An 18,631-nucleotide genomic window follows, 5' to 3' on the forward strand; every position below is an offset into this window, starting at 1 on the left:
CTACTCAGGCCAGTATTATGCCAGAATTCCACATATCCATCAGATTTCAAATTTCTCCTTTGCCCCAGTTCAGCACACACTGTGCAGGGCTCAGAGCCAGGAGGAGAAGGCCCCAAGTCAGCTTCTTCCTGGTCTATTCTGAGGACACTCAGGCTGCTAGAAGCTCTCTGTGACCCTGCTAGGGCCAGGTGTTGGTGGAAGAACCAAGAGGAGGGCCCGGGTGTGCTTGGCAGGTGCCGTGGTTCTCGCTGCTGTTCCGTGATCCATGGATGCTTCTAGTGCGCGCATCCTTCCGTGGGCTGAAGGGAGTTGTGGTGAGCTTTCTCTGGGACACTCCAGCGCTGACCGTGTAGTGCAGGGGACACCGCTAGTCTTTGGCCTTCTGGGGGTGCCCGTTGGCCTCAGGACTTATGCGCTCGGCCCCATTCGGGTTTTGTAGGCTCACCGTGCTCTCCAGGGATTCCTTTCCACCCTTCAAGATATATTCTGAAAACAAATTTACCATACAGAGCTTATGAGTTCTTCACTAAGTAGATTAAACTATATTATTATTATACTCACCAGATCAAAAATCTCCAACATTATTCACATGCCATAATCCCCAGATTGCGTCTTCTAGACATCGCTTGGAAGTGAGCCCCAGCCCAACTCTGAACAGTATCAGTTGGCTTTGACTTTTTGGGAACTTTACTTTAATGGATCACAGAGAAAATTTCTGTTTTCCCGGCTCTGTGTGTATCACCTGCTCGTGCTGTCCGAGTCCCTGGAGCGTCATGCTGTGTTGTTTTATCCACCCCACTACCCCAATTGAACATACAGATTTATTTCTCCTGTCATCTTCCTACACAGTTCAACTTTCTGTCCAAAACATTCATGAAAAATTGTGATCTTTCTCATACTCAAGTAAAATGTGTTCATTTGTGCTCTTAAGAGTCAATGGGGGCCGGGGAGATGGCTCAGTAGGATAAGCACTTCCCTGGCAAGCGCAAGGGCCTGAGTTCAATCCCCAGTTCTGAAAAAAAAAAAGTGTCAATGGGATATAGATTTTTTGTTTCATAAATAAGTCTCCCTGTAGTCTATAATAAAACACTTTTAATTAAAATGGATTTTTGTCATGTACCTAAAATTTTATCAGTCATTTGTCATTAAGCATTCATTTTATCAAATCGCATTTTAATCATGCTTATGTTTCCACAATATACTGTGTTTGCTTAGCTTGTTTGTTCTGTGTAGTTCAGGCTGGCCTTGAACTTTGGGCAACCCTCCTGCCAAAGCTCCCCGAGTCCTGAGATCACAGCTGTGCACCACCACACCTGGCTACACAATACAATCTTTTTTACCATGGCAGCATTTTGAACTGAAATATGAAGAGCAAGTGGAAGTGATAGATAGATAGATAGATAGATAGATAGATAGATAGATAGATAGAATTACTCAACAGTCCCTTTTTCTGGTTCATTAAACATAAACAATGAAACTTCTCTGTGAACAGTGTGTCAAATAGAAACTTGTTATATTTTATATGTAACTTATTACTATAAAATGCAAGAAATTTTGCTAAAGAAAGGGTATTCTGTAATTTTAAAATGTTCAAAGAGGGTAAAAAAAATCTAGGGCAAGTCATGACAAAAGTGAAATACTATAGATCTTGTGTTGTTGAGTATAACTATGTAACTATAAATGAAATAAATATAATTGTGTATATATGTGTCAAACAGGTATTTATCAGGCTCTCAAATGCAAGAGTTAAAGAACCAAAAGACCTGATTTCCATCCTCAGGGAATCTAGGGGAGACAGGCATATGGCATTTATAATGGGAATATATCAACTATGCCGTTGGTATCCAGGAAAAAAAGTCTCATCTCCACTGGGAGTGGTCAAGTTAGACCAAATGGGAGCAGCTAAGCCACAATTTCAAAGATGAGTAAAATTTTGAGAAGCAGATACATTGACAGAAAACAGGGTCAGTCCTAGAGGCATGAAGACCTTGGAGGCAATACAAGAATGCTGGTCTAGTGACGTGCACTCACCTCCTACCTTTCCCACTCTAAAGAGGCAACAGATTTCTCAAGGAGGAGGGGAAACACGGAGCCATGTTAGGATGTGCAAGGGCAGCGCCTCAGGTTCAGAGAGGGAGATGACGCAAGCGTCATAGCAAGAGCTAGACAGTACCTCCCGATTTAGTGAGCTCTTCTGTTATTTGTCATTAGGATTCCTGTTTGAGTGGCCTGCACTTTATTAGTCCTCCTGGGTGTCTTATAACTTCCAGCAGCGAGGAGAGGGTGGACAGACTGCAAGGCTGTTTGAAAATGGAGTGCTCTGCTCTGCTAGTTGTAGAGTTGCCTCCTGGCGGTGTTACGATAGGCTGGGGAGAAGCCGCAGTGTATGGCTGGGGACACAAAAATCGAGAGTGACCAAGTGGATCTGGGTGCGCATTTCTTTTTCAAAACCAGTTTAAGGGCTGGGGACATAGCTCCGCAGTCTAAACGCCTGCCTGGCAAGCATAAAGACCCGAGATCGATCCCTGGTGCTGCACGTCGTGCCAGCCCCAGAAGCCTAAGTGCATCAGCCGCCAAACCGGGCGTGGTGGCGCAGGCTTGTAGTCACAGTGGGAGGCTAAGACAGGAGGATCACTAAGAGTCCAAGCTGTGGAACAAGACCCTATACCAAGTAAATAAATAAATACATGAATAGTAGAAATGGTTTAAAAATGGCTGTTTTTACCTGAAGAAAAGTGGTAGCAATCAATTATGCTGGATTTTTAATCCCAAGGTTTACGAGTTTAATATTTCCAGCCTATTCATTTGTGTCTGGGCTGGCTTTACCTGCCAGGTGACTACATGTTTAACCAGGTACCTGATGGCATGAGAAGAGTCATCCTTTCCATGTCCCTGGCCTCCCTGGTGGCTCTGCGTCCTGGCCAGGGGTTGTGCAGAGGCAATGCCTGGCCCCATGAGAAACTGTTGTGCCTCCTGCGGTAGATCTTGAGAAGGGGACCCTCCGCCGTCCCCTCCGACTCCACACCCCTACAGGCATTCCGGTGGTTGGGAGCTGTCCCCAGTGTAAGCCCCCCGAGGTGGGGACTTTATAGCCAGCGCCCAGGGGTCTAAAGTTTTCCTTCCTCCTCAGACTTTAAATATTGGACTGCTAAACTTTTTTTCCCTTCAGGATATATATGAGTTTCATTCTATGTGGTAACTAAGTTGCTCGTTCATGTACATTAAAGTGTATAAATATGGAAGGTGATTAAAACAAGGTGAATGTTTAAATTTTAAAAAAAAAATATTAGTAGAAGACATGCCGCCACTGCGAGTCCTCAAAATACCCTTACTTTGAACACACTTGTCAGCTTCTGAAGCAGTTTTGGAAGAACCCTTTGATGTGCTTCTTTACTAGGTGTGACAAAAAATACAGTGACTGCTGCCTTGAGTGCCATCCAGTGGAAAGGTGGGCTGCAAAGTCACTGTGCTGTGTCCTTGTCATGTTATTTTCTGCATCTGACACTGTGAGACTTCCAGGACATCCAAATAATGACCATGAAGGGTGACTGTTTTCACTTGGCTCAGGACACCAAGGCAGCCGTGACGAGGACACTAGACACAAGGGGGAAGGAAGTAGCAGAAGGGTTGGAAGGAGTGTGTTCAAGGCGAGAGGGAGTGTTCTGAGGTACGCTAATGGCAGCGCACCTGCGTGGTAGTTTTTGACCACACCCCGTAACCATTCAGTTTCTTAGCATCTGTCGCCCGAGGCCCAGGTCAAGTATTGTGTGGGGCCAGAGAACCAGTGCATCACTCTGATGCCCAGCAAGAGGCTGAGGCAGGCCCTTGCGCATGCGTGTCTGTCCTCTTTCATTGGTCATCACAAATCAGGAGTCTTTAGAGACTAAATAATTTTTACTTTTTCATTTCTTAGGGCAGCATAACTATCTATGCGCTGGAAGAAATGACTGCATTGTGGATAAAATCCGCAGGAAGAACTGCCCCGCGTGCCGCCTCCGAAAGTGCTGCCAGGCGGGCATGGTCCTCGGAGGTAATTTAAGATTTTCCTCAATAACATACTGTGCTTTTATGTTGTAACACCATGGGTCAGAGAATCCTAATTTTCTTTTTCATCTTGGTTCTTGCGGGTTTTTTCCTGTCTTTATTGTTGGCAGTGACTTCACACCTGAGTGTCTGAATGAATTTTATAGACATCCAGCATATTGAGGTCTGTTACCAGAAGTTAGAAAGTTCCATTCACCAAGTAGACATTGTGGGTCATCCTAGTGACCCGCCATTGAGTAATGTAGGTTGGCTCTATCCCTGTCACTCACCGCTTGTGTGGCCTTGCGGAGGTCACCAACACCTACTGGGTGTCAGTTTTCTTATCTATAGAATGAAAACGCTGCTGTCCTTTCCAGCTCAATAATTGATGGCACCTTTTTGCCAGGTTTCTTGTTTTTTCAGCTCCTACAACAGCTGTTAAAGCAAGGTTACTGCGGTGGGAATAAGAATCGATTGAAACCCAGTGATGTTAGTGATTCCCTTTTCCCATACTCTCTGGAACTTTTGAAAATATAGTGGACACTGAAAAAAATTCACGTCAGATTTTTTTTAAAAGCATTTATATATTTATTTGGTGCAGGGCCTCACTATGTAGCTTGGACTCACAGAGATCCTCCCGTTTCTGCCTTCCCAGCACTGGGATTACAAGCATGCGCCACCATGCCTGGTTTGGGTGCCAGTAAGGTGCACCCAGGTTTCCAGGGCTGGCACAGCATGCGGTACCAGGTATCAAACTCAGGTCCTTGAGCTTGCCAGACAGGCACTTAGACCACGGATCTGTCTCCCCAGCCCATAACGTCAGATTTTTGATAAATGGTTTAAAGGAAAATAAAACAGAGTAATCAAAAGAGCCAGGATTATAAAAGGCAGGATTATAAACTTCTAACTTTATTTTTTACTTAGCCACATCCTGCCCAGTGCTGCCTGGGAATGAAGGCTTTTATGTCTAGTTAGAAGTTTTCAACAACATAATAAAATATGTCCGTAGTTGTTGAAACTAAACATGTTTTTACTTCAGAGCACATCTAAAAACAGCTTGCTTTCCATCAGTGTTATGTATCTCTTCCTTGGGGAAACGTTAAATTTAGACCAGTATCGGTCAAGTTTAAAGCCCACCTAAATACTACCTCCTCCCTGAAGTTTCTTGGCCAACATGCGTGGGTAAAATTGCTCGCCGAGTCAACATGCTGGGCACTTCCTAAGAGTTCACTTACGGTATTTTATAATTTCTTGATTAGAGATATGTTTTTCCTCCGTTAAGAGAAGCACTTAGGTCTTAAGTGTGTCTACAGCAATACCTGGCGTAGGGAGGTGCTCGGCAAATGTTTACTGAATGAATGTATCTCTTCTCGGGAGATTGAAAGATTTTACACCGCGACTTCCTCTGCTTTGTGTTTGAGGTTTATCTTCAGTAGCATCCTAAACGTTAGCAATTCAAACTGTCTCATAGACCTAGTTACTGTAGGAGCTAGAAGAAAGAGCTGGTGGTACTCTGACCCCCGGAGAGGTCACTGTGTTTTCTGTAGCATGCTTGCTTTGCAAAACGGCAGACTCTAGTGCAGAGCCCTCGAATCTGCCAGGATCTGTAATCTTGAGTCCCAGATGCGTTTAAGAGACTCTCCAACCTTATCCCAGACCAGAAATGGCAGAGTTCTGGTGGAACCTTCAGAACGCTCGTGAGGATCAGTGGTGCAGCCTAGAAGACATCATGTCTCGTCAGAGTCTACCGTTAGCCTGGTGTCCAAGGCCCTGTCATAATCACTGTCTTCCCTACCCAAAACTCTTGCTCTTTCATCTATTGCTGAGCTTCCCCTTCCACACTCTACTACCTCTACAGCCACTGGTGTATCTTCACACCTTCTATGACTTGTCTTCAACTCCTTTCTTCCTCTTTCCCCCTCCTATTTCTCCTTAATTTTCTCTATATCAATTTCTCTCCCTCCTTTTTCAACCAGTATGCAGCTAGCCCTTGCAGCTTACCAGGTGCTAGTCCAAGTTCTGGGACATAGCAACAAATAAAACAGGCCACACCCCTGCCCTTCTGGTGTTTACTCTGAAGATGAGGCTAAAGAAATGTCATATGATGATAAGTGCTGTGAAAAATATTAAGCAGGGAACATCAATAAGGAATATCAGGGAGAAGAGTCATTTTTGAGCCCTTTACTCTGATTAATATTTTCAATTCACTTAGCCAATTCCTAAGCAATAATTTTGCTGAAATCATGGATTTGATATTCTACTTATAATTTTCCAAAATAAGATTCATGACTATAAAATAAATTGTATGTGACTAAAATATAAATTATGTGTTTAAATAAATTCTGAACTATTTAGATAAAACTGGGCATGGTGGCACACACCTGTAGTCCCAGCACGTGGGAGGCTGAAACAGGAGGATCACTATGACTCCGATCTGTGTAGTGAGACCCTGTAGACCCTGCACTAAGTACATAAAAAAGCCCTGTTTATTTATTTACCTTTTTTTTTTTTTTTTGCTGTACCAGGGATTGAACTCAGGCCCTTGCACTTGCCAGGCAGGCGCATATTCTACTGAGCTATCTTCTCCAGCCCCTAAAAAGCCCTATTTAAATAAATATACAGCAATTTACTGCCTAAAAACAGCTCATGTGCCAACAGCGGTGTGTGTTCCACTGTAGGAAAGAACATATCGGGCCAATAACTCGTCCGCGCTCGGTGTCTTAAGCACCCTGCTAGTCATTGCTTCCTTGGGCACTACAAATGTGATTTCTAACAAAATAATTACATAGCAGAAACGTAGGTGATCTCAGGGAAGTATCATAGGTATCTCTCTGCCACAAGAAAAGAGGAAGAATACACTGGCCAAGAGGTCAAGGCGAAGACCTCAGAGTGTCCGTAGACGCCTTGGGACTCTCAGAAGGATGAAGGTGTTTAGAACGAGCGTTGTGAATATTTGAAAGAAACATGGTATTTGACATTCTAATGATAATTTTTTCTAGAATGTTATTTAACAAGTGGGAAAAGTGAAACTTGAACTATAGCTTGGGACAGTTGGACTCTGAAGTTTGAACTGTCTTCTGGATCACTGGAACCAGGGAACTTTCGGAACACATTATTCTGGGCTATGCACGAATAAATCCCAAATTTCTTAACATCGTGTTCAGCGCCTCTCGTCATCTCACAACTACTCTCTCGAGGACTTTCTGCCACCCCGGCCCTCAGCCAGTCCTGTACCCTGCGTCAGCTGCTGTCGCTGACCTTGCACATGTCCCTGCCTCTCTCCTTTTGCACCTCATGGACTCTGACTGATCCTTCATAATAAGTTCCAGTGTGGTAATTTCTTTCTTCTTTTTTTTTTTTTTTTTTTTTGGCAGTACCAGGAATTAAACTCAGGACCTTGCACTTGCCAGGCAGTGCTTATGCCACTGAGCTATATCCCCGGCCCAGTGTGGTAATTTCTATTGAGCCTTCCCATCTTTCCAGTAAGGGCAGGGGCAGGGGTGTGGCAGGGACCTAGTCCAGTCCCGCCCTCTCGTGTGGAGCCCGAAGGCCTTCGAGACAGCCAGGGTTGGACCCTGATCGTTCGTATGTGAGCGTTCTTATCCTTACACTACAAGGATGACCAGGTGGACAGCCTGTTCTGTTGCGTGTCCCTGCACAGCTACCGCACTCTGTGACATGCAGACCTTGTGGCACCTGGTGAACTAAGTCTCCCCAGATTATACCTTCTCAAAATATTGGGGGATTTTGACCATTGGTTTCATTCTTTGAAAAAGTGGGTCTTTTAAAATTGTTTGTTTTATTTATTTATTTATTTATTTGATACAGGATCTTGCTACACAGTTCAGACTTGCAGTGATCCTCCTGTCTCAGCCTCCCCAGCGCTGGGATTACAGGCATGTGCCACCATGCTGGGTTTTGGTAGCCTGCACAGTGCCTGGGGTTCCAAGGCCAGCATGGCATGTGGCACCAGGGATCAAACTTGGGGCCTTGCGCTTGCCAGGCAGGTATTTAAACCATCAAGCCCAAAAAAGTTTTAACAGTTTATTCACAGTGGTTTCCAAAATTTAAGGCCATGCATGGTGTTCTTGACCCCAGGAACAATTAACTGTAGTTTTGGGTTTTTATTTTTTATTTATTTATTTATTTATTTTTGGCTGAACTAGGATTTGAACTCAGGCCCTTGCACTTGCCAGGGAAGCACTTATTCCACTGAGCCATCTCCCCAGCCCCCTTTTATTTTTTTATTTTTTATTTTTTGATCTTTTCTTAGTCCATTTTGCCCAGCGACATCTCATATTGCAGTGGTAATATGGGATTTTCAGCTAGTGAGCTGAAATTATTCAAATTCATTCGTCTTCCCCATATGACATACTGTCATTCAAAATAAGATAGAGTTCCATAGTATAAGATGGCTTATGAAGACAAATAGATAATGCAAAATCTTTTATTTTTTGAAGGATAACTCTTGAATTTAAAACGAAAGCCTTTCTGTATTTCAAGTTCATATTGTACAGAGTCACACAGACCTAGTGGTGTCCTGTAGTCAAGGCACGGGCTGAGGACCAGAGCTGGGTCGCACACCTACGTGCGCTGGCTTGGAGGTTCATCAGAGAGAAGTGGGCGGGACCCCACGTGGTGGTGTCCTGGTGCTGCTCAGGGGAAGTCGGGGGAAAGGGACTCGATAACTCATGGAGGCCAGGAAGAGGGAGTCAAAGGGGATTGGGCTCAGCTTGCCAGGACCATGTTGAATGTGTGGAGCTGAAGGGAGAGGCGGACGCTCAGGGTCTGACAGAAACAGACTCTTCTCTTCAGTGGTCCCCGGGCTGCATGTGGGTTGCTCCTTCCGTCACGGAGAGGAGGTCGCCGTGGAACACCTGCCTTCCCGCTGCTGAAGCCCAGCCACAGCCCCACTCCTCCTTCCTCATTCCCTTCCTCCCTGTGTTCCTTCTTTCATTCATTCTTGTTTGTTACTCCTTCTGGAGGTTTCTCGTTCAGACATAGGAGCCATTTGAATCAAGACAGAGAAATGTGAGAGAACACTGAAACGCTTTTAAAGGCTTTTAGAAAATTGTGTGGCAGAATATCAGAAGCCAGAAAATATGGTTTTGACATTGTCGTGACATAGATTTTGCTAATGGGCAGTCTGTACTATCTGCTTCGGTGGCTGTGTTCTTGCTGGGAGAAGCCTATTTAAGTTCTTTGGTTCTTTCGTTGCATGTGATTCTTGTTTTCAATGAATCACTCACTCCCCTTACAGGTCAGAGTGAACTTTTGCAGCTAGCCTGTTGCTGTACAGTACAGAGTAGAGAGATAGTTACGCCCTTGGCTTTGGCGATACATCTTCTGATGGAGGTGTCCTGCTCCCAACTTCTTTCCTTTAGAGCAGGCTTTTCCTTAATGCCTCATACGCACACACATGCACAAACGCATGCGAATTTCAAAATGAGAACTCCGTAGTTTGCATTTGTGATAAGAATGCTAAGTTTACAAAGGTAAATCGTTCTTTCAAAAATTAAGTAGCTTTTCTACATAAAAGAATGATTAAATGAATACTTATCTTTGCTTGGAGATATTTAGAGCCAAAAAGTAATCTATGGATTCTTTTGGAAAGGCTTCTGAAATTTTCCTCCTGCTATTCCACCTGGATTCATCCTTCTTGTAAGAGGAATAACTCTCTTCCTAGCGCATAGTAAAGATTTCCTGTTTTGGTTTTCTCTTTCCACACTTCACAAGCGGCAGAACTTCAATTCTTTTTCTGGAGAATTCCAGAATTTTGAGTTTAGTGAACCAAACCTGGTTTTTGCCTTTCGCATTAAAGACTCAAGCTATATGCCATTTCTCTAAGGCGAAACTTGCCGAGGATGGTGGCTGGCACCTGCCTCTTTTGAGCTCGCATGTTCTCTCTCTCCCGGGCGTCTCCTTTGCTCCTGGAGCCCTGGAGTTGGGCCCAACACTTCTCAAAGACAGTACCTCTGACCTCACTGCCCAGCGCACTGCCTGAAGCCTGCACGCGCAGGACGTTTTCCGGTTCCTGGGCGTTCACCCGGAGCACCACCTGTCGCCCACCAGCCTCAGGAAGGCGCTCGGACTGGCATCTTCTTTCTTTCTGCAATTTTCTGTGTTGACGTTGAGCTGTGTTTGGGGCTGCCTGCCACAGTGGTCCAGGGCTGTCTACCAGGGCCCGCTGTTTCCTAGGCCCAGTAAAAAGTGGAGATTGGAAGTGTCAGGTACCTCATTCTGCAGTTAAATTGGAAGGATTGACATGGACACATAGTATTTTAAAAAACAATTCTAGCGTGGGGTTTTTGGCAAATAGTTACTTTTCCTGTACGTTTTCTACCGCCTAGCATCCTTGAGTTGTTTCTTGTTTGTTTGAAGACACACTCTTCTGATACATGGCAAATGGAGGTGGAATTTGGTGAAGGGAAAGCGAAGTAGGTTAGTGCAAGATGCTGTGTAAGACCCTGGCCCAGCAGGCGGGACCCAGCCCTGAGCGCTGGCCATACTCCTTTCAGTAATCTGAACTGGTAGCATTTCTAGACACCCTCTGCCTAATTCTCTGCAGGTGCTTTTGAGACAGCTCTCTGCAAGTCCACCTGATTGCAGCACAGCTTGCTGTGGCCCTCAGAATGCTGAGGATTTGCACCGGAGCTTCACTGCCTGCTGGTTTTTTAAATTTAAATTTAAATTTTTTTATTTTTTTATTTAGGACAGGGTCTACAGGGTCTCACTATGTAGATCAGACTCAATGATTCTCCTGTTTTCAGCCTCCCAAGCACTAGGATTAGAGGCACATGCCATCACGCCCAGTCTCAGTTGTCCTCTCAGCGTGCCCTGGGGGCAGGGGCTGGCACCACAAGCTGGGGATGGAAGCCGGCCGCTGTGCTCTGCCCAAGCAGGCGCGTTAGTCCGTTGAGCTGTCAGGCCGGCCCTGCCTGCTGGTCTTTGTCTTTGCTTCCTCACCCTTGTCACATGGAGCTCCCCACTGCCATCAAGCTTACATTTTAGTATCCAACCTAATACTCTTTCCTTCCACACTACAAATTGAGTATGTTCATATTTGTATCACTCACTTGGTATGAAATGTTTTGCCAGAAATGAAGTGAAATAGCAAAAGAGAGGGGACGGACAGTGAAATACGCAGGACATGTTGCAGAGCAAGGGCCAGATCTACGGTCACTCTTGCGTGGAGTCCATCCCCATACATAAGCTTGAGGGGGAGCACAGCTCGCCCAGTGGCCCTTACGGTAGCCCTGCGTCCCTGGTGTCGCCTTTCTACCTCAGAACGCTTACTAGCGTAGGAGGGACAAGCTCCTCCTCTCTTGTTAGTGCTCTTCGCTGTCCATCTGTATCATTTGCATGATTTCATTTTTAAGCTAGGCTCTTTTATCTTCCACTTTAATGGTTTTTTTTTTTTTTTTTTTTTTTACTATGAGACGTTCTCCTTGTGTTATAAAGCTGTCTCTCTCTTTTAGAGTCATTCATCCATTCTGGCTTCAGTTCCCACACAGTTATAAACAATAATTTTTAAATTGTAAGCTCAGTATCTAGTTATGCCATTATAGCCTGCAGGTCAACCAAATCCATTTTTCTCAAAAAAAAAAAAAAAAAAAGGTAAAATAAGAATCCTGATTATTGGTTAATTGATAGTGTTGATAATTTAACTCCCTTCTAACTTCTAGTGATCACCAGTGGCTTCACAATTGGCTTTTAATATAGCTAAAGGTTTTATAGTTGGCTGTCATAGATGAGTACAAGGCAAAGCAGCTGTGCTGTTTATTGCTTTGTGCTGTCTTCCATTGGCTGTACCTGTTGTAATTTTGGGTCATGAGCCCACATTTGGTTGTTTTTTTGTTGCTGTTGTTGTTTTTGTTTTTTTAGAAGTCCTAAGTGGCCATCCTTGAGAGTATTTCTCTGCAGAGAGAATTTATATTCCAGTGTTCCAGACACATTAGGGGTTTTCTTGATAGCAACACTTCTGTTTCAGCCTCCAGTTTTACCTTGCAGACGGAATACGCGGTCTCTTCTATTAGCTTTTGTTGGTAGAGAGAGGTGTTGCTCATTTTGGACTCCTGGTTATTTTGTTCTTTTTTTTTTTTTTTTCTTAATGTATGTAGTACAGGGCCTACAGGGTCTCACTACACAGCTTGGACTCGGAGTGATCCTGCTGTTTTCAGCCTCCCAAGGGCTGAGATTACAGGTGTGTGCCACCATGCCCAGTCTCAGTCGCCTTCTCAGCACCCTCTGGGGGTGGGGCTGGCATGGCTCACTGGGGATCGAACCCCGGCTGCTGTGCTCTGCCTAAGCAGGCACTTTAGTCCACTGAGCTATTTGACTGGCACTATTTTGCTGTCTTTTTGAAGTGCTTAGTCATGCATTTCAAAGAACCTTGGTTATGTTTCATCCATTAATTGAATTTCTGGAGAGAAGATATCTTAACGCCTACATTGCAAATAGAAGCTGGCATAGAATGCATACTACTTTCAATTAAATACTTTATGTGTACCATAAAAATTTAAATTCTACCAGTGACGTGGAAACGGATTTTCAGAACACTTTTATGGGAAGTATAAATGCGTTGTAATAAAGAATAAGGATACGTAGTCAGAAAATTTAGGGTTCAGTTTCAGATTTCTCATTAGCTGTGAGCTCTAAGGCACACACATTAACTTTCATCTCTATTTTCTTTTCTATGAAGACTAAATATTGAGAGTTACTGTGAAAGGGAATGAAATAATGTATCTAAAAATAGAACATGGTGTTTGGCTTACCAGAAAGCTTTATTAAATGGTAACTTCAATTTTTTTGTGTGTGTTTTGAAGCCATTTATATCAACATTATCATTGGCAAAGATTTAACCTTCACGAGGATATATTCTTGTGTCCTGAAAACATTTTAATCATTTATTTGTGAAAGTATTGAAAAATCAATGCATATTTCTTTGAGTTAAAATTATAGACTTTTTTATTTTTGTCTCTAGTTTTACCATATTACAGGTATTTAATTTATAAAATTTATAAATTTATAGATTAGTAGAGGCATGTAATGTAGTGGTTGGATGTTGTTATTATGAAATAATATATGGTATGATTAAGAGATGCAGTGAGTGTTTAAATTTTTAAAAGTTTATTGTAGTGAAAGGCACACTGCCATTAATAGCCACTTCCTTTGAACATGTCCCGCCGTCCTTGCCACTTTCTGGAAGCTCTTTTCATGAGTGTCCCTAGCTGTGTTGCCATAGCTACCGAGATGTCCTCATTTGCTTCGAAACATTTCCTTGTCCTGGCCACTTTATCTTCTGGAAGAACCAGAAGTCATAGAATCAAATCTGTGATGAATGAGGACACACTATAATATATACGTGTATATTTTTAATGTATGTATTTGGCACAGGGTCTCGCTCCACAGCCAGGCTCATGGTGATCCTCCCGGCTCGGCCTCCCCAGTGCTAGGATTACAGGGGTACGCCACCCCACCTGTTCTCAGTCTTGGTGGCCGAATTGCTGGGGCCTGTGGAGGGGCTGCTGCGGCATGCGGTACCAGGCATCAAACCCGGGTCCCTGCGCTTGCCAGGCGGGTACTTAGACCTCTGAGCTATCTTCCTGCCCCATACTATCATATTTTTAATTGACAGAAATTGCTGTACACACGAACTCTAAACTGCTGCGTATAGAGGCAGGAGTGGTGGGATAGTGTGGTTGAAGTGAGGAGATTCAACTCTTCTTGCACAGAGCTTCCTGGCGAGACATCTTTCGCTGCACTGTTGTTACTTCACCGTTTGTCACGCTTTCATCACACCCCATTCACAGGTGTGTGTGCTCTCCAGCCACCAGCCCTAGATGCACAATCTGAGAGACAGTGTGTGAGTTTTCACGAGGGAGGAGGAAGCTCTCAAGTGGGAAATGCGTGACCCTATTTATCAGGGGTTTTTATTTTAAAGAAGAAAGCCTCATTTGATTTTCGAAGTCTTTTGATAAGCTATTTGAGACAGTGTGACTGGGAGCACATGCAAAGGGCATGGTGAGTCAGTGTCCCGAAGACAAAGACAACTTGTGCTGCGTAGGGCGAGCTAGACACGGGGGAGGGGGAGGCGAATCAGGGAGGGGAGAGTGAGGACCCACCGAAGGTGCCACTTGCACGCGTGGTAGGCGTTTGTGTCGCTGGTGACCTAAATTGTGGGGGAAGCAGTAGAGTCGGAGAGAAGCACTATATTTTCATAGTGTCCCTCAGAACACGCTGATGGAGAGGACATGAGGGGTGTCATTCTCAATCTGTACACCTCCAAAACATAATTTCTCTGCATCTACTTCCCTCTCTCAAATTCCACCAGCCCCAGTGACAGAGGAGTCTTAAGCCATTTTTTAAAAATTCTTTTTAATATTTATTTATTTGGCAGAGTTGCCACCCAGTTGACTCATAGTGATCCTCCTGCCTCGGCCTTCCCATGCTGGGATTACAGACGTGCGCTGCCACACCTGGTTCCAGGGCAGGCACTGTTAGCCCAGCATCCTGGGGGCATGGCGTGCGGTACCTGGGATCACATTTGGGTCCTTGTGCTTGCGCCCAGCCCTAACCTTCCCAATTTTTATTACAGCTTTATGAAAACATAGGAAGGTGTGAATGGGCCTCCCCACTCCTTGGATCTGCGCTACTGTGTGGAGCATGGAGTGCTGCAGAACAGAACCCTGAGGGATGGTTTTCTGTAGGCAGAGACCTGCTTCTTAATCCTCCAAGTGCAGTGACTTCCTCGGGATTCCGCTCTAACTCTGTTGATTTTTCTTGCAACAGAGGAAGCCGCTTGTAATCTAAAATGTCAGGTCTTCGTATTTAGAAACTGTCCGCTTGTCTGAAAAGATTCCCTGTTCTGTGTTTTCTTTCCTTTTCAGGCCCCAAGAGAGCCTGTGTTGACTGGCGGCCCGTCCCTCGTGCTGCCTTTCCTCTCTTTCCTGTAGCACTTCCTCAGGGCAGTTTTCCCAAGTCTCTGGTGTGTCATTTTTACACCAGCCATCTGTCCTCATTTCATTTTTGTAATAAAATTTTAAAATCTTTAATGACTTTATTTTTTTCTGCTCTCTCATCTTATTCTGATTTTAATTATTTCATCTTTTATTTGATGTTGTCGCTTTAATTTCTTGAAACTTAGGTGACAATTATAAGCATGCAATGAGATATGTAACGGAGACCACTTTATATAATGCTTCTTCCAACTTATATTTTTTGTCCGATTTTTGCTTTTACATCTTTACTTCATAATTTCTAAAAATATTTTTACTCACGTTCCTCTTTTTCCCCCTTTCCCATTCCCTCCTTTCAAGCCCCCTTCCCCTCCCTGTTCATAAGGCTGTTTTCATTTTATCCTTCTCTTCTCATTTATTCTTTCCCTTCCTTCCTTTCCTCCTCACTTCTCCCAAGTTCCCTTTTCCTTTTGAAGAATTCCTTCCCATTTCATAATATCTGTTCTACATTTTGGTTCTTATTTACATTTTTAGTTTCTCATACCAAAGAGAGAATGCAATAATTATTCCTGCATCCAATTTATTTCATTTATGATTGTGGTGTCAAGGCCCACCCATTTAGCTCTAAGTATCTCAATTTTATCTTTCTTTATAGCTGAGTAATACTCCTTTACATGAAAAAAGCCAGCATCTTTTTTACCCGTTCATCAGTTGATGGGCATTTGGGTTGCTTCCAAGATTTTGCTGTTGGAAACTATGCTGCTACGTGTAACCGTGTGTGCACATACATGGCAGTGGTGTGATGCTCCTGCCTCTTCCGGGAAGATACGCAGGAGGGTAATAGCCGGGGCAACACAGGACGATGTCTAGAACATGTAGAGAACTGAAAAGTCAGCCCTTCCAAATTGAAAGACCCAGTCCAAAGTGGGCATCTGCGACAACAGACAGCTCTCAGGAGAAGCACAAGCAGCCGAGACTGCCTTCTGCTAAAGGGCAACTCCCTTGCATGGCTTTCCGGTCATTAGGGAGGAGCATGTGGCAGGAGTCCAGCTTACCATAGAGCCTTGTGGCAAGCAGGAATTTTGTTGCTTTATAATTACTGATTTATTCAAGGAAGTTACTGAGCGTCTACCCTGAGTGGGACACTGCGCTATAAACAAGCCTATGTTTTAGCTAAAGACAAAATAATAACAAGATAAACACACAATGTGAAACTGTTTGCCCTGTCGAGCACTTGACAGGTTCCGTGTGAACGGAACAAGGGAGAGAATATAAGAGCGCCGTGCTAGGCTACGTTGAGGCGTGCAGAGCTGGACAGAGACGCTGAGGTTCATTCTGTGTAGGACTGGAAGTCACAGGGAGTCGAAGAGGGAGAGTCTTTTGATTTAAGCTTTTAAAGCCTCATTGATCTTTGCAAAGAGTAAACTACAGAAGGTGGAAGCTGGAGAAACAGCCAGCACGCGTGGCAGGTGATTGTGTCGCTGGTGACCTAAATTGTGGGGGAAGCAGTAGAGTCGGGGAGAAGCACTCTATTTTCATAATGTCCCTCAGAACACGCTGATGGAGAGGACATGAGGGGTGTCATTCTCAACCCGTACACCTCCAAAACATAATTTCTCTGCATCTACTTCCCTCCCTCAATTCCACCAGCCCCAGTGACAAAGGAGTCTTAAGCCATTCTTTTCTGAGTCCAAGTCTTTCCTCCTTTTGCTAAAACTCCCAAGAGCACACACACACGCACTCGTATCATTTGCTGCCAGAGATGCAGCGTGCATGGTACTGACTCAGAACACCAGTGGTCAGGTGTTCTGTCTCCCTACCTGACTCAAGACACCAGTGCTATTATTTTTCAGAAATACAAATATTGTAATTAATACAGAATCAAAGAAACCAGTAGTGTCATCAAGTCTTGATGAAATCAGAATTGAAAAGATGAAAAAGAAAGAAGAGGTTAAAATACGTTGGAAAGGCCAAAGAGCAAAGCGGGGAGGAGCGGTGGCCGCAGCTGGCTGGTGACTGCGGTGTGAGGGAGGCGGCTCGGGCCTCCTCCCAGGCGCTGCCCGCGTTCGGGCGCTGGGCAGGCCCTCTCCGCGATGCCTTCTTCAGCTGGGCATTTCCGTCGTGCTCTTGCCTTGTAGCTCCCAAGCAGATGTGAGGAGGGCTTCGGGAGAGCGGCTGGGGGTCCTGCTCGACCCTAAACTAGTTTCTGTTTGGTTTTCAGACTATGTGTATTATTTATTACGCTTACCATTTCCAATGTCGAGTGCTGTGCCAAGGAACTGTAAAATAACCTTGGATTAGATAATCATAAGATCTTTTGATTTTATACATTTAACCTATATAATCTTCAAAACAAAAAGGCTTATTTTTTGATTATTAAAATATAAGTTTTTTAAATTTTTTAAAACTCAAACATTCTGCATTAAATTCTACTTTGAGTTCCTGTTGTTTAACTTAGATCATTAAATATTAAGCTGTAGCTATTATGAAATACAAAAAAGAAAGAAAAATAAATGTAGTCATTATCAGGGGTATTGGGGAGTGTATGTTTTATGCATTTTAGGATTGTAATTACCCTTGAAAAGCATTGAATTCAGATTTGGTGTGCGTTCCCTCAATCTGTTGCTCAGTCCTCCTCGCCCGAATGTTACAGGATGACAGCGCAGCCCAGGCCGGAAACTCCAGTGGTGATGGGGACAGAAAGGGTTCGGGCCTCCGCGAGCACAGAGCCTGCGTCCTGCTGCCCCAGCCCAGGTGTCATGGCTGCTCTGTCTTCACATTCCCGGTCTAAACACGGAGTCAGCAGCCTCGCTGTCCAGGCCCTTGCGAGGCCTTCATTGCTTCTCCTTGGTGTCTGCTGCCTCCCCCGCAGCTCACTGCTCCACAGTACCGAATTCTGAGTCCTTTCTGTACATGGCCCCTGGCCCCTGTTTCCCTGTCGCCTGAGTTCTATCTTCAGCTCTTGGGGTTTTGTTAAATGCGCGCTCCTGTTCTCATGTGACAGCACTGGGGCTGCGCAGTCACAAACACAAGTGGCCATCGAGGCAGCAGGGAGGTTGATGGCGCACAGGGGCAAGACCTGCGCAGACGGAGCGCTGCCTGTGCCCGCCTGACAGGGACACGGTGGCTGTCACGTGCCTGACACCTGGCTAACTCGGCTCTGTCTACAACTCTGACGGGGTTCTCTGAGCAGGCAGGTGACAACCTCCACTTGGTCACTGTCAAGAGTTGCCAGGCCTCTCAGCCACGCAGCACAGTCCCGCAGCAGGTGGGGCTGAAGGCCAGCCTGCCCCAGGTCGCAGGCGTTTGTGCTAATCCCCTGCGAGGCACCTGTGGTGCAGAAGAGCTGCGCAAGGGCGCTGGGCTCTCTCGAGTGTCCTACTCGGGGCGAGGACCTTGCTTTTCTCATAGCCACCTGTTCTCCCAACACACTTTGGTCCATCATTCCAGGAATCGTCTCGAAATACGGATGTGTAACCAGCACATGCTGGGGTGCGGGCTCTCTTACCTCAATTGTAAAAAGATGCTTGTTCTTCATCTTGGGGGCTGGATAGGGTAAACTATCCTCCCCCAGAGGCTGTACCCCTTTCTGCTGCTACCAGCTGTGCAGTTCTGATATCCCTGGCTATCAGCTGATATTTTTTTAGCAG

General features: G+C 44.9%; 1 protein-coding gene across 1 annotated transcript in view; it reads left to right on the plus strand.

Annotated features, from left to right (window-relative positions):
• Positions 1-18,631, plus strand: part of Pgr (progesterone receptor) — a 57,559-nt gene that overhangs the window by 20,239 nt on the left and 18,689 nt on the right. The window contains exon 4 of the mRNA XM_023709483.1: positions 3,914-4,030. Within this exon, the coding sequence (XP_023565251.1) occupies positions 3,914-4,030 (117 nt within the window). The remainder of the gene's footprint in view (positions 1-3,913; positions 4,031-18,631) is intronic.

The sequence above is a fragment of the Octodon degus genome, unplaced genomic scaffold (assembly GCF_000260255.1).
Source record: "Octodon degus isolate 3935 unplaced genomic scaffold, OctDeg1.0 scaffold00012, whole genome shotgun sequence".
Taxonomy (NCBI): domain Eukaryota; kingdom Metazoa; phylum Chordata; class Mammalia; order Rodentia; family Octodontidae; genus Octodon; species Octodon degus.